The sequence below is a fragment of the Brachyistius frenatus genome, unplaced genomic scaffold, assembly GCF_029030835.1.
Source record: "Brachyistius frenatus isolate BFR_SWC_R1_liver_20210118 unplaced genomic scaffold, ASM2903083v1 Contig_75, whole genome shotgun sequence".
Taxonomy (NCBI): Eukaryota; Metazoa; Chordata; class Actinopteri; family Embiotocidae; genus Brachyistius; species Brachyistius frenatus.
The window spans coordinates 1,141,182-1,154,533 of record NW_027210674.1 but is presented as its reverse complement, the minus strand read 5'-3'; the positions used below and the strand labels follow the sequence as shown (position 1 = coordinate 1,154,533).

The following is a 13,352-nucleotide window of genomic DNA, read 5'->3' as shown; positions in this document are numbered from 1 at the left end:
CCAAGTAATTATAAGATCATCATCCACCCATATAGACCTTTCTGCAGACATCCATGCACAGTCCAAACTCGGAGACCTTGCAGACCTGCATACCAACAGCACCTGTACCAGAAATTAAACTGGTTTCTTGCACGCTTTGTATTTCATGATATTTTGACGATATTTGACATCCTTGGCCTTGTTCCTGTAAAGCAGATGCACACATTGTTTTCTCTTTTTGACTTTTTCATTTTGTTTACCCAAACACAAACCAAGCAGCTCTTGTTGTTGAGGTTTTGGTAGAAAAAAAACTCCTTCTGTGATGAACAGTCAGAATTTGCAGCACTTCTGAAGAGATTTGGACTTTAATCTTCAAAGTCCACTCTGGCACCACTTATAGATGAGAAGATCTTAACTAAGAGAGTACTACCAGTATTCCTACAAAGTGTTCCAAACTAGAACCACAAATATGACACCACTTCTCTTCTTCTCTTCATCCACTGTGCAATACTGGATTTAAACACTGGACTATAACTGAGGATGACATTGTTAAATCTGTATCTAGATGATGTACTGATAGCTCGGTGTGTCCTCAGCGACATCATGTGTGGATGTGTGTGTGTTTGCAGGTGTTCTCTGGATGTAGCTGTGTGCTGGGTAACGTGTCGTGGGGCGAGGAGGGTTTCGCCCTGGCGGGGAAGTGTGGCAGCTCCTGTCACCACATGCCCGTCTTCCACTCCCTGCTCTTCGTCATCATCTGCTTCACCTTCCTCTGTAGCATCCCAGCGCTCACCGCCACACTCAGGTGGGTGTTCAACCACTGCATCCATTTGAAAAGCTGCTGCTGCTCACATTTGTGTATGTTGTCTATCAGTCAGAGATGAATGGATTTCCTTGATAACAGTAAAACACATTACTGAGGAAGCCTCAGTTGGCATCTGAGCTAACCCAACACTTTTAGGACTGACTGACTCCTACAGTGAGAAACGTCTGAGTTCCCAGACTGTTATTCATAGCAAAGAAAACTGAAGCTGTGAGCGACAGTCGGTGCTGCCAGGCTACCTTCAGGCCAATATGGTACTAATAAATAATAGCTAAATATGAAAAGTAAAGTACGGCCAGGCTGATTTGAACTTATTGCAACTTATACTATTACTGCTGACCTATTGCATGGCCTTTGAACCTCTGCTTGTTACTGCTTCGATTAAATTGATAGCAGAGTTGAGGAGTTTATGGAAATCCATAGCATGTAGAAGGAAATGGTTGAGTGTGGTTGTACCACTTACATCATGGCTGCCTGTCTGACCCACACTGTCCTGTGTAGGTGTGTTCCAGACAGCCAGAGATCCTTCGGACTTGGCATTCAGTGGATTGTGGTGCGCACACTCGGTAGGCCGCTCTATACTCTTTTTTTTTTTTTCAAAGTTCACTTTTAACCTCCACATCACAACCAAAATGTTTCATTCTCTCCAATCCGTGTGGCTGTTTTCCCCACAGGTGGTATTCCTGGACCAATCGCCTTCGGCTCTGTGATTGACATCTCCTGCTTGCTGTGGCAGGATCAGTGCGGTGAGCAGGGCTCCTGCTACCTCTATCACAACTCAGCCATGAGCCAGTACACACTTGTGGCTGGAATCACCTACAAGGTAATACTTCTACACGGGTCATTTACCGTATTCTCAGTTTCCGTATCACAATGTCACGTCACTATATTTTGTATTTGAAAAATGTAACTAGTGAGGTAAGATTTCACCCTGAAGAATGTACAAATTGAAAGGTGTAAGGAGAGGGGTTAAATATCACTTCAGTTTTTGCATAATGGATATTATCTTCCTCCCTGACTCAGCTGCAGCCCTCGCCCCCAATATCTCAAAATACAGCACTGTGTTTGTGCTCTTTTTACTACACATAGAAGTATAAAGAATTTAAGATGGTGTAGTCTAATTTAAACCTCCAATTTTACATATCAAAGTGTTACCAGGTGAAAGTTGAGAGAAGTTGTATAACGCCTTAGTCGTGGAGCACACTGGCTGCGTGGCGTCATTTCATTTCGCCGTCCACATTAACAGATCAGAGCAGCCACACGTCTGACCTGCATCTCACGCCTCACATGTGCAGTGCATCATTTATTAAAGTGAACAGACGCCTATTTTCCACATGTGCCATGCGGGTGCCAGCTAAAATATACAGGGAAATTATCTGTGATCACATTTGTCCTGGATGATCACAGCAAAAACACAGTGTAGGCTGTAATTATATCATGACGACACTTCACCAGGTAAAGGGGCGGGGCTTTCTCCGCTGATCCCCCTCTGTCTCGCTATGAACGAGGGTGAACAAATACCACCTGCCAGCTTTTTGGTTTCAACTCATCACTTGTCGGACCTCAAAAACACTATTCTGATGGCCTTTATCAAAGAGAAACGTATTGATTCAATGGAAGGACCTACAGCAGGTGTGGATGCACACATACAAGCGAGCCACAGCTGAGCAGCGTGTGAAAGGTAACGGCCTCCAGAAGTGATGTTGATGAGTACGTGTCAGTTCACAGTGCTGTTTTGTTTGTAAATTGCAATTTTTCTGTGAACAAAGTTATATTTAAAAAAAGTTTGAGAGCAAAAAAAAGGTGGCGGTGTGGAGTTTGACAGAAGAGATGTTACCTGGCAATATTGTTCATCATGTGATACACACTGGCCCAACACCCCCTTTTTTTTTTCTTCACACAACCATTTGAAAAGGAACGGCTGTAAAAACAGTGAATAGCTTTTTATCAATGCCACAATCTCTGTGAAATGATTCTTCATGTTATTAGAAATTCAGTCCGATAAGATTTGGAAAGTCTGAAAAAGCCATTATGATTATTATATTTTGTTCTGTTTATGCCTGCTGGGAGCCAACAGGAAGTCATCTGGCTCTTCCAGTATGAGTCTGCATGACTGGCACAAAAACACTAATAAAGATGCTCAATGGGACCAAAATGGCAGAAGCATGTTGAACATCTGGGGAGGAAGCTTCGAAACATTCATAACATGCCAACTCGTACATAAATCCATGGTTCGTTTGAGCTAAACCACTGTTGGCATAACAACCCAATCTTTCACTGAGATGTTCGTGGTTAGAATTGCATTGTGGGACGCTGTAACTGTGTTTTATATCTTCAAAGTTTCTTCACAGTCTTCATCCTTCCACCATTTTCTCCTGTAAAAGCAAAAATTAAAAACCAAACTTAGCTGCTGTCAGTCACATTTAAACTTTTAAAGCACTCAAAATTATTTGTTCTGCTTGTTAACATTTATTAAGCTCCTTATTATCATACTCTGTGAAAAAAGGGACTTCCTGGCTGCTCGACAGATGATGAGGCTCCAAGCCCATTTTTGCAGTAAAGACATTACCGAAAGGATTTTGACTAATTTTTTACTGATCTGGAGTTTATTTCATCTGAGGCAGCAAAAACATGAAGGCTTTAAACAACTCATAATGCTACACTCTCTGTGAGAGTAGGTGTTATACTCAGATACACTCCATTATAAAAGAATATCTGATGTTGTAAATATGTAATTGTCTTAGTCCTTTTTCTATATGCTCCCTGTAAAAAGAGTCGCTTATGGTCAGTGAGTATTTACCTTGTCTTGGTATCTTATTCATGTTCTCTTCTTCTTTGTTGTTATTATCCTTCTGCACATTTGGTGGCCTTCCTTTGTGTCAGTCAGCTGCACCTTCATTCGTCTCCTGTTCAATGGTTTGAAATTATCAGGTGCCTGCAATCATCCTGAGTTTATGAAAGGGCAGTTTGTGTGCTGAAGGTGACACCCTGACGAAGGCTGTTTGTGCCGCTACCCGTGGGTTGCAACCCAGTTTTGTTTTAACATGTGCAAGCATCTTATTTTTTGTATTTCTATGTGAAATAACCATTTGATTTACAGTGCATCCGGAAAGTATTCACAGCGCCTCACTTTTTCCACATTTTATTATGGTACAGCCTTATTCCAAAATGGATTAATTCTACACACAATACCCCATAATGATAACGTGAAAAAAGTTTGTTTAAAATTTTTGCAAATCTATTAAAAATAAAGAACGAAAATATAATACGTACATAAGTATTCACAGCCTTTGCTCAATACTTTGTTGAAGCTCCTTTGGCAGCAATTACAGCCTCAAGTCTTTTTGAGTATGATGCTACAAGCTTGGCTCCTATTCTTGGGCAGTTTCTCCCGTTCTTCTTTGCAGAACCTCTCAAGCTCCATCAGGTTGGATGGGGAGCGTTGGTGCACAGCCATTTTCAGATCTCTCCAGAGAAGTTCAATCAGGTTCAAGTCTGGGCTTTGCCTGGGCCTCTCAAAGACATTCACAGAGGTGTCCAGAAGACACTCCTTTGTTATCTTGGCTGTGTGCTTCGGGTCGTTGTCCTGTTGGAAGATGAACATTCGCCCCAGTCTGAGGTCCAGAGCACTCTGGAGAAGGTTTTCATCAAGGATGTCTCTGTACATCGCTGCATTCATCTTTCCCTCCATCCTGACGAGTCTCCCAGTTCCTGCTGCTGAAAAACATCCCCACAGCATGATGCTGCCACCACCGTGCTTCACCGTAGAGATGGTGTTGGCCAGGTGATGAGCGGTGCCTGGTTTCCTCCAAACATGATGCTTGGCATTCAGGCCAAAGAGTTCAATCTTTGTTTCATCAGACCAGAGAATTTAGTTTCTCATGGTCTGACAGTCCTTCAGGTGACTTTTGGTAAACTCCAGGTGGGCTGTCATGTGCCTTTTACTGAGGAGTGTCTTCCGTCTGGCCACTCTACCATACAGGCCTGCTTGGTGGAGTGCTGCAGAGATGGTTGTCCTTCTGGAAGGTTCTCCTCTCTTCACAGAGCAACGTTGGAGCTCTGTCAGAGTGACCATCGGGTTCTTGGTCACCTCCCCGACTAAGGCCCTTCTCCTCCGATCGCTCAGTTTGGCCGGGCGGCCGACTCTAGGAAAAGTCCTGGTGGTTCCAAACTTCTTCTATTTACGGATGATGGAGGCCACTGTGCTCATTGGGACCTTCAATGCTGCAGAAATGTTTCTGTACCCTTCCTCAGATCTGAGCCTCGATACAATCCTGTCTCGGAGGTCTACAGACAATTCTTTGGACTTCATGTCTTGGCTTGTGCTCTGACATGCACTGTCAACTGTGGGACCTTATATAGACGGTGTGTGTCTTTCCAAATCATGTCCAATCAACTGAATTTACCAGGTGGACTCCAATCAAGTTGTAGAAACATCTCAAGGATGATCAGTGGAAACAGGACGCACCTGAGCTCAATTTTGAGTGTAATGGCAAAGGCTGTGAATACTTATGTACATGTGATTTCTTCGTTTTTTATTTTTAATAGATTTGCAAAAATTTTAAAAAAAAACTTTTTTTCACGTTATCGTTATGGGGTATTGTGTGTAGAATTTTGAGGAAAAAAAATGAATTTAATCCATTTTGGAATAAGGCTGTAACATAACAAAATGTGGAAAAAGTGAAGCACTGTGAATACTTTCCGGATGCACTGTAAGGTGTTTTACTTTTTGCCAGAAGATTGCCTGTCATTTTTTTTTCTTTTCGCGTTCCCTTCCAAAGACCAACTTCATCACGAGTTTGAACATCTGATCACTCCGGACCATTTTCCTATTTGTGATAAGAATGCCACTGTTTCAAATGCCAATTCCACAAAGAAAATGTCGTCTCACATGTGGGCCAGTGTGCTAGTGATCTTTAGAAATGATGTAATCGAGCTGTAGCTTTTTATTCAAAATTCAAACTGTTGTTCAAACTGTAAAAAAACATTTAAAAAAAAATAATCCATATTTTCACTGTAACAACCTCCTGGAATTCAGAAATTAACCTCAACAGACCATTTGAAGTAGTTTGCCTTGTGATCCAGCAGGGGGTGTTCAGGTTGACCTTTAGCTGCCCTATATGTAATCAAACTAATCAATAAAAATGGAGAACTGTAAGAGGAAAGCATGCTTTTCGGAAAATAAGGACACTAAACAATATGAGAAACTGTGTGCGGAAGTGTTTTGGATTCTTTATTTTTCATGTTGAAATTACCAACAAAGAAAAGGCTGTTTGTCGACACGTTTGAATTAGTTTGAATGATTGCCACGTTACTTTGAATTCATCCAACTCAGCCCGAGTGGAAGTCATGAGAAAGTTTCATCCTCTTTCTTTGTGCTAATCACCTCCTGCCTCCAGCTTCTTCCTCAATGGACAGACATGATGATTGTGGCATTGATATGTAACTCACAGAAAGAAAGGGAATAAACATATTTCCTTAAAATGTCAAACTATTCTTTAAACATATGTGAAAAATATTTCCTGTGCTTTTTACCCTCCGATCATCTTCTTCAGGTTTTGGGGACAATCTTTTTCCTGGTCGCCAGCATCCTTTACCAGCCTCCTCCGGAGTCGCCACAGAGCAGCTGTGAGAGCACGGACCACGGAGCGGGACACGTCAGCGACCTGCCCGTCAAAGACCTGCCCGAAGACGGCGTCATCATCAACCTGCACGCCAGGTTATGACGTCAGAGACGCCCCCTCTCCCCTCTCCCCTCCCCCTCCCCTAACTGCTGAGTCCATCTGTTCGTGTGTGTGTGTGTGTGTGTGTGTGTGTGTGTGTGTGTGTGTGTGTGTGTGTGTGTGTGTGTGTGTGTGTGTGTGTGTGTGTGTGTGTGTGTGTGTGTGTGACAAACAGCCCCAAAATGCCTTCATGCACCCACAAACACACACACATTCAAACACACACACACAACTTTCTATAGCACGGGATGACTTCTGACATGCTGCTTCGACTGCATGTGTGTGTATCTGAGTGTTTACACACGTTTTTATGAACTAAGAAGCATTTCAAAACTAATCAATTCAAATGGTTTTTTTTATTTTAGGATGTGAGTGTAATGACATTTCTGTTTCGGTCTTCATGTCATTATCATCCTTCAAAAGCCAATGGAACACCTGAGACCTGTGTGGTGTATTAAACATTTAAAATGTGGGGGGGGGGAAGCACTTATCCGTCTTCTTCTGTTCTTTCCCCGTTACTGAAGATAGTTACACCGCTTTATTTTGTACTGACAGGAAAAGCCATGGACGAACATACTGTAAGACCAGTAATGATGAAGCCAAATCATCTTCATATCACGTCTTATTTAACACCAAGAGTATTGAAAGGCACTTACAGTTGCTTCAGACAGTTTTCAGACTTTTACACCTTTTTCAAACTTGACTGTTGAATGGAAAAAAAAAACTGAGTTCATCTAAACTCAGTCACCCATAATGATAAATTGAAAACAAGTTTTAGAAACTGAAATCGCTCATTTAATTATTCAGACTCTTAATTCAGTACTTTGTAGAAGCCCTTTTTGTCTGTCTTTTGGACAATTTGTCCCATTTCTTCTGGCAGATTCTCTCAAGCTTCATCACATTGGCTGGAAAGTTTCTGTGAGCTTCCATTTTCAGGTCCTTCTCCTGATGTTTTGTGGTGTTTAAGTCTGAACTTTGGTTGGACCACTCAAGATCAGTCAGAGACTCGTCCTGAAGCCACTCGAGCGTCGTCTTGCTTCTATTCTTTGGGTCATTATGGTGCTAAAAGATGGACCATCCCTCCATTCTCAGGTCTCTGCACTCTGGAGCAGGTTTCCTTCAAGATCCTCTCTGTATTCGGCTGCATTCATTGTCTCCTCAAATCAGACCAGTCTCTCTGTCCCTCTCAGCACTCACCACACACAGTGCTTGGAGTTCACTTTCACCAGAACCAGAACCAATCTTTCTCTTCTGCTCTCAGAGTCCTTTTAATGCAGTTTTGCAAACTGTGAGCACAAAGTTCTCCAGCTTTGCAGATGACTTCTGAAGCTCTGTTTGAGTTCTTGGTCACCGACTTTCTTGCTCAGTTTCTTGGTCCCAAACTTCTTCCATTTCACATTTACTGAGTCCGCTGTGTTTCTGGAAACACTCGGTTTAGAAATGGTTCTTCAACTTCACCCTGATCTTTGGCTCCCCACAGTTTTATCATGGAGGTCTACACAGACTTCCTTGGACTTTAAGCTTTAGTATTTGGGATCTTTGTTTAAAACACTTTCCTCTCAGTTCAGTTTTCCAAAGGTAGACTATAATCAAGTTCTAGAGTTACGAAAGCAAACTCAATGCAACTGTCAACAGTTTGGAATACTTTAGTGAATGAGCGATTCCAGCTTTTGTTTTTTTTCAAGAAACGTTTTCACTTCAATATAAACTACTGTGTGTATATTGGTGGTAAAAAATAAATAATCAGTTTTATTCCTTTAAAATTGAATATACAATTAAATAAATTGTACAAAAAGTCTGAATACTATCTGAAGAAACTGCATATATTAGTATAATGAACATAAATTATTGGTCACACCACAGCAGCACAAATATATTTTCAGTTACAAAAGCACATGCATATTTTTGATAGCTACTTGGACACGTGCAACAGATTTATGACCTGTCACTGGCTTGTATTTAAAAGTAGTAATACAAGGAGGAATAAAAACCACAATGCATTTATAATCTACATGAAAAAGACCGATATATAGATTGCTCTATTTGCTAACTTAGTAGGAACCACTTTGATGCTCCTCTTCCATAGAAATTGTATAGCTGCACTTTAAAAAACTACATTTGAAAAGTATGTGTTGACACAAAGAAGGCCGTTAACAGCATTTAAAACAGCAAAATGTTGCAACAAAATCTGTCCTTTCCTTTGAAATCGCTGCATAAATATGTGAACATTTTTGTCAAGTTCAAACATAGATGAACTTGTCGAATGTGTGAATTGACTAGAAGACCTTTTTCACAGCAGATATCTTGACTTGTCATAGCTAGAGTCATTCACAAGTGTCCCAGTAATCCATGATGGTCAGCTCGACTCTGCAGTACCAGGACTTTGAATCGTATCTATAATCTGTGCTTTTCCTGCTGTGAAAAACGGTCTTTTCGAACCGTGTGCACATCGCTGACCTCTGAGGAAACGGAGACAACAGAAATAGAGGAAGTATTCACAGCTCTTCAGCTACGATGTACCATCAAGTTTTGTCAGGTGATGAAGGGAAACTAACCCCTCAGGTCTTGTGCCAGAAGTAACAAAACCTCCTTCATTTGCTGACTAAAGCTGACTAAAAATCCACCTTAGAAACAGATTTTCTCGAACGTACGTCAGTTTTTTTGTGTATGGACGGAACCAGGAGACTCCACTGCGCTGGTAAATTTTCATGGGAGATGTAGTTTGCAACAATGAGTATAAACTAGGGATGGGTATTTCAAACAAACAAACTCTCTGAAAATGGCTCGAAATACTTCCTATGGCTAAAAAAAAAACTTGATAACTTCTAAAATCATTGTCTTGGACAAATCTAATGAGAGTCACGTCTTTAGTTTCATCTTTGAGATGAAGGCCGTTGTTTGCGCTGCACGTCCAACATCAAACTCGCTTCATCTTGCCTTCGATTATTGATCAGTTGATGGACCGTTGCTCAGTGCTTCACTCCAATGACTAACTGTGGTGAACTGATGATGCTAGCTAGCTTTACCTGCAGGGTTTGACTGCGCCTCATCTTCATTTATGTTTTGAAGTTCCACACAGAACGTTTTAACGGCTGTAGTCGTCTTTGCATGTTTCTCCTAATCTCAAAGAGAATCACAGTTTTACCTGCAAATCTCTGAAGCCTGGTAGCAACGTGTTCTTCTTCTCCTTATGTTGTTTAAAGGCAGCTGGCAAACAGCTTTTAGGTGCATTACCGCCACCTTCTGACGGGGGTAACGCATTACATGCAGGCGCCGGAAGAAATGGGAAATAAGGAAGAGCGATAGATGCATATAATAATAAATTGTATTTTATAATGACTTTCTTACATAAACTGTAAACTCCAGGACGCTAACTGACTGATGAGTTGATTAACTGAAGTGGATTCTGCAACATATCTAATAAGCTACAATACCTTCCACCATTTCAGACTCTCGTTCTCTCCGTTCTGTCTAAGGTCACCTCTGTGAAGGCGGCTTTCTATCGGTCAAAAGCACAAATTAGTTTACCAAGGCTGAACTTGCCATTCAAAAAAAAAAAGTACACTTATTGATTTTGCCTCAGTAGTAGCAGCAAAAGGAACAGAGTGTTTGCTGTATTTGTCTGTATTAAATGCTGGTGTGATGGAGCCTTTTAAAGGGATAATCTGCGGGGTAACTCATAAACCGGGGCGCCGAGGGCAACGCATCATTGGCGTGACATACAGTATAAGAAATCAGCAGTTATTTGGACCTAATTATCACAGTACTGTAAGTCTGTAAATGTGCCAAAGCAGCTTTGCCTATCAGCTCTTGTACTATTCATTTTCTATCAGTGACTTTATTTATGCAAATAATTTATTCATAATATTTCACCACTTGTTTGATTTTTGCATTCACTGTGCGATGATAGCAGGAATGCTGCCCCGGCCGCTCTCCGTCCACGAAGAGCTTCTCCTCTCCTTGTCTCTTTTATGTGATAGTGAAACACAACCTGCTGTGCGTTGCCTGTGTTGTTGTTGTTGTTGTTGTTGTTATTGTTGTCATGTACTCTGTTCATGCCAGGCCTGACCTAAACAGCCTCCTGCTGATGTTGAGGAGTTTGATTTCCATATGAATGTATATATATGCAGTCCTCCTAGTTGTGCTTTTCAATCATTTCCTCCGCTTTGACAAAACCACTCTGTGAACTGATTTTTATTCTTTTTTATTTTGTTTTTGGTACTGTGTGTTTTTTTTTGTTTTTTTTAAAGAAGCAGGGGATCTTTATATGGAACGATTCAAAGATGTCAAGTGTTTTCTAATTACAAAAGTTCAACAGCAGATGATGTTTGTGTCTCAAATATTTTTTGTCATGGTGTGCATTTGTGTGTGTGTGTGTGTGTGTGTGTGTGTGTGTGTGTGTGTGTGTGTGTGTGTGTGTGTGTGTGTGTGTGTGTGTGTGTGTGTGTGTGTGTGTGTGTGTGTGTGTGTGTGCATGTGTGTACTTGTGGAACTATCTTTGTGAAGACCAGTTTTAGTTTTCCACCATCGGTGTGAGGACATTTTGACGAAGTGAGGACATTTCCGTCGGTCCTCACTTTCTCACAGCTCTTCACAGTGCTGTTCAGGGTTAAAACTTGGTTTTAGGGTCGAGATTAGAGGGTGAGGGTTGGGGTTTGGCGCTTAGTTGTGATGGTTAAGGTAGGTAGGTAGGTAGGTATACAGTGAACCCTCGTTTTTCGCGGGGGTTACGTTCCAAATAGAAACCGTGATAGGTGAAATCCGTGAAGTAGTAACCTTTATTTTACAATTGAAATAGATAGAACTGGACATTAAACATATCTACTTTACATATAGTCGTAATGTGATTTCAATGCACGATGCAAATCCGTGAAGCAGCGAGACCGTGAAAGGTGAACCGCGTTATAGCGAGGGTTCACTGTATACTTTATTAATCCCCGAGGGGAAATTTTTTCGCCACAGCAGCATACATACAGGAGCAATAATAGAAACAATAGAATAAAATAATAATAGAATAGAATAATATAATAGAAAAGCAATAAAATAAAAAATATAAATATAAAATGCACAGTACATACAGTATATATACAGTACATTAAATATCTATATATATACAACAAACCAATAAACACAGTCAACATATATATATAATATACATACAATATACAAGCAACCAAGAAACACAGTCAACAGTGTTATTGTACTGTGATGGATTTTGCCAGAGGTGAGTTATTGTACAGTCTTATGGCAGTGGGCAGGAATGATCTCCTGTATCTGGAATGATCTCCTGTATCAGGAATGATCTCCTGTATCTGGAATGATCTCCTGTATCAGGAATGATCTCCTGTATCAGGAATGATCTCCTGTATCTGGAATGATCTCCTGTATCTGGAATGATCTCCTGTATCAGGAATGATCTCCTGTATCTGTCCTTGTGACAGCGGAGCTGGAGGAATCTTTTAGAGAAAGTGCTCCGCTGTCCCTGCAGCAGGTGGTTGAGAGGGTGGACAGGATTATCCAAGATGGACAATAGTTTGTTCAGCGTCCTCCTCTCCACCACCTTTTCCAGACTATCTAGTTTGTAGCCGATGATGGAGCCGGCCTTCTTAACCAGCTTGTTAAGTTTGTTGGTGTCACCGGCTCCAATGCTGCTCCTCCAGCAGACCCCAGCGAAGTACAAAGCACTGGCCACAACAGATGGTAGAACATCTCCAACATCATGCTGCACACATTGAAGGATCGAAGTTTCCTCAAGAAAAAGAGTCGACTCATCACCTTCTTGTAGACAGCATTGATGTTGGTCTTCCAGTTCAGTCTGTTGTCATGGAGACACCAGGTACTTGTACTCCTCCACCATGTCCACCTCCTCTCCCAGAACTCTCAGCGGTTGTGGAGCCGTCGTCTTCCTCCTGAAGTCGACCACCATCTCTCTGGTCTTGGCCACGTTCAGAAGGAGGTGATTCCTTCCCGCCCACTCCACAAAGTCCTCCACTACTGCCCTGTACTCATCCTCCCGCCCATCCCTTATACACCGGACCACTGACTCCTCCTCCCATCCATCCCTTATACATCCTACCACTGCAGAGTCATCAGAGAACTTCTGCAGATGTCTTGACTCTGAGTTGTACTGGAAGTCAGTGGTGTATAAGGTGAACAGGAAGGGAGACAGAACAGTTCCCTGAGGAGCTCCAGTACCACTGACTTCGGCAGCCTGGTTTTACCAAACCCACTTTGTGAATAAATGGGTTTCAGTCGCTGCATCCTACTGGAAGGAGACGTCAGGTTGATTTTGAAAGTATTGAAACAGCCTTCAACCAATCAGCATTGACCAACACATTCGCCAAAACTCAACAGAAGCTGCAACTATATTTAGAAAAACATACTTGGTTTCAACTTTATTGCACTTAACCATCAACACTAGTCGCTGATTGGCCCACCCTTCAGAGTCGCTGAGGAACAGGGTTTCCAGACTGTAATCACAGCAAAGACAGAAGCTGTGAGCAATAATCTAACAGAGCCAGGCTGAAGGTTATTGGGTCAGAGGTAAAGGGATGCACTGTCAACTCATGTCCTTAAAAAGATAAACCAGAAATGTGTGTGTTATTCCTAAGAACAAAAAAATACAAGTAAAATTGGTATCAATCAATCAAACTTTATTCATATAGCACAAGTCATAAATCAAGAGCTGAACATCCATCCATTCATTACCTGCTGCATCCTGCATAGCCCACAAGACGGTTTTTGGGTTCTTCCCATCAGTTTTCTCAAATTCAGTGTTTAAACAGGCAGATACAGAATAAATAACATCATACAGGTGTGGATAAACA

At 41.6% G+C, this 13,352-nt stretch overlaps 1 protein-coding gene across 3 annotated transcripts in view; it reads left to right on the top strand.

Moving 5' to 3' along the window:
• slco4a1 (solute carrier organic anion transporter family, member 4A1) overlaps positions 1-10,845 on the top strand; it is a 44,464-nt gene extending 33,619 nt beyond the window's left edge. For all 3 annotated transcript variants that reach the window (XM_069708404.1, XM_069708403.1, XM_069708405.1), the window contains exons 9-12: positions 609-784; positions 1,304-1,368; positions 1,477-1,625; positions 6,358-10,845. In XM_069708404.1, the coding sequence (XP_069564505.1) occupies positions 609-784; positions 1,304-1,368; positions 1,477-1,625; positions 6,358-6,528 (561 nt within the window). In that variant the 3' untranslated portion in view covers positions 6,529-10,845. The remainder of the gene's footprint in view (positions 1-608; positions 785-1,303; positions 1,369-1,476; positions 1,626-6,357) is intronic.
• The last annotated feature ends 2,507 nt before the right edge of the window (positions 10,846-13,352 follow it).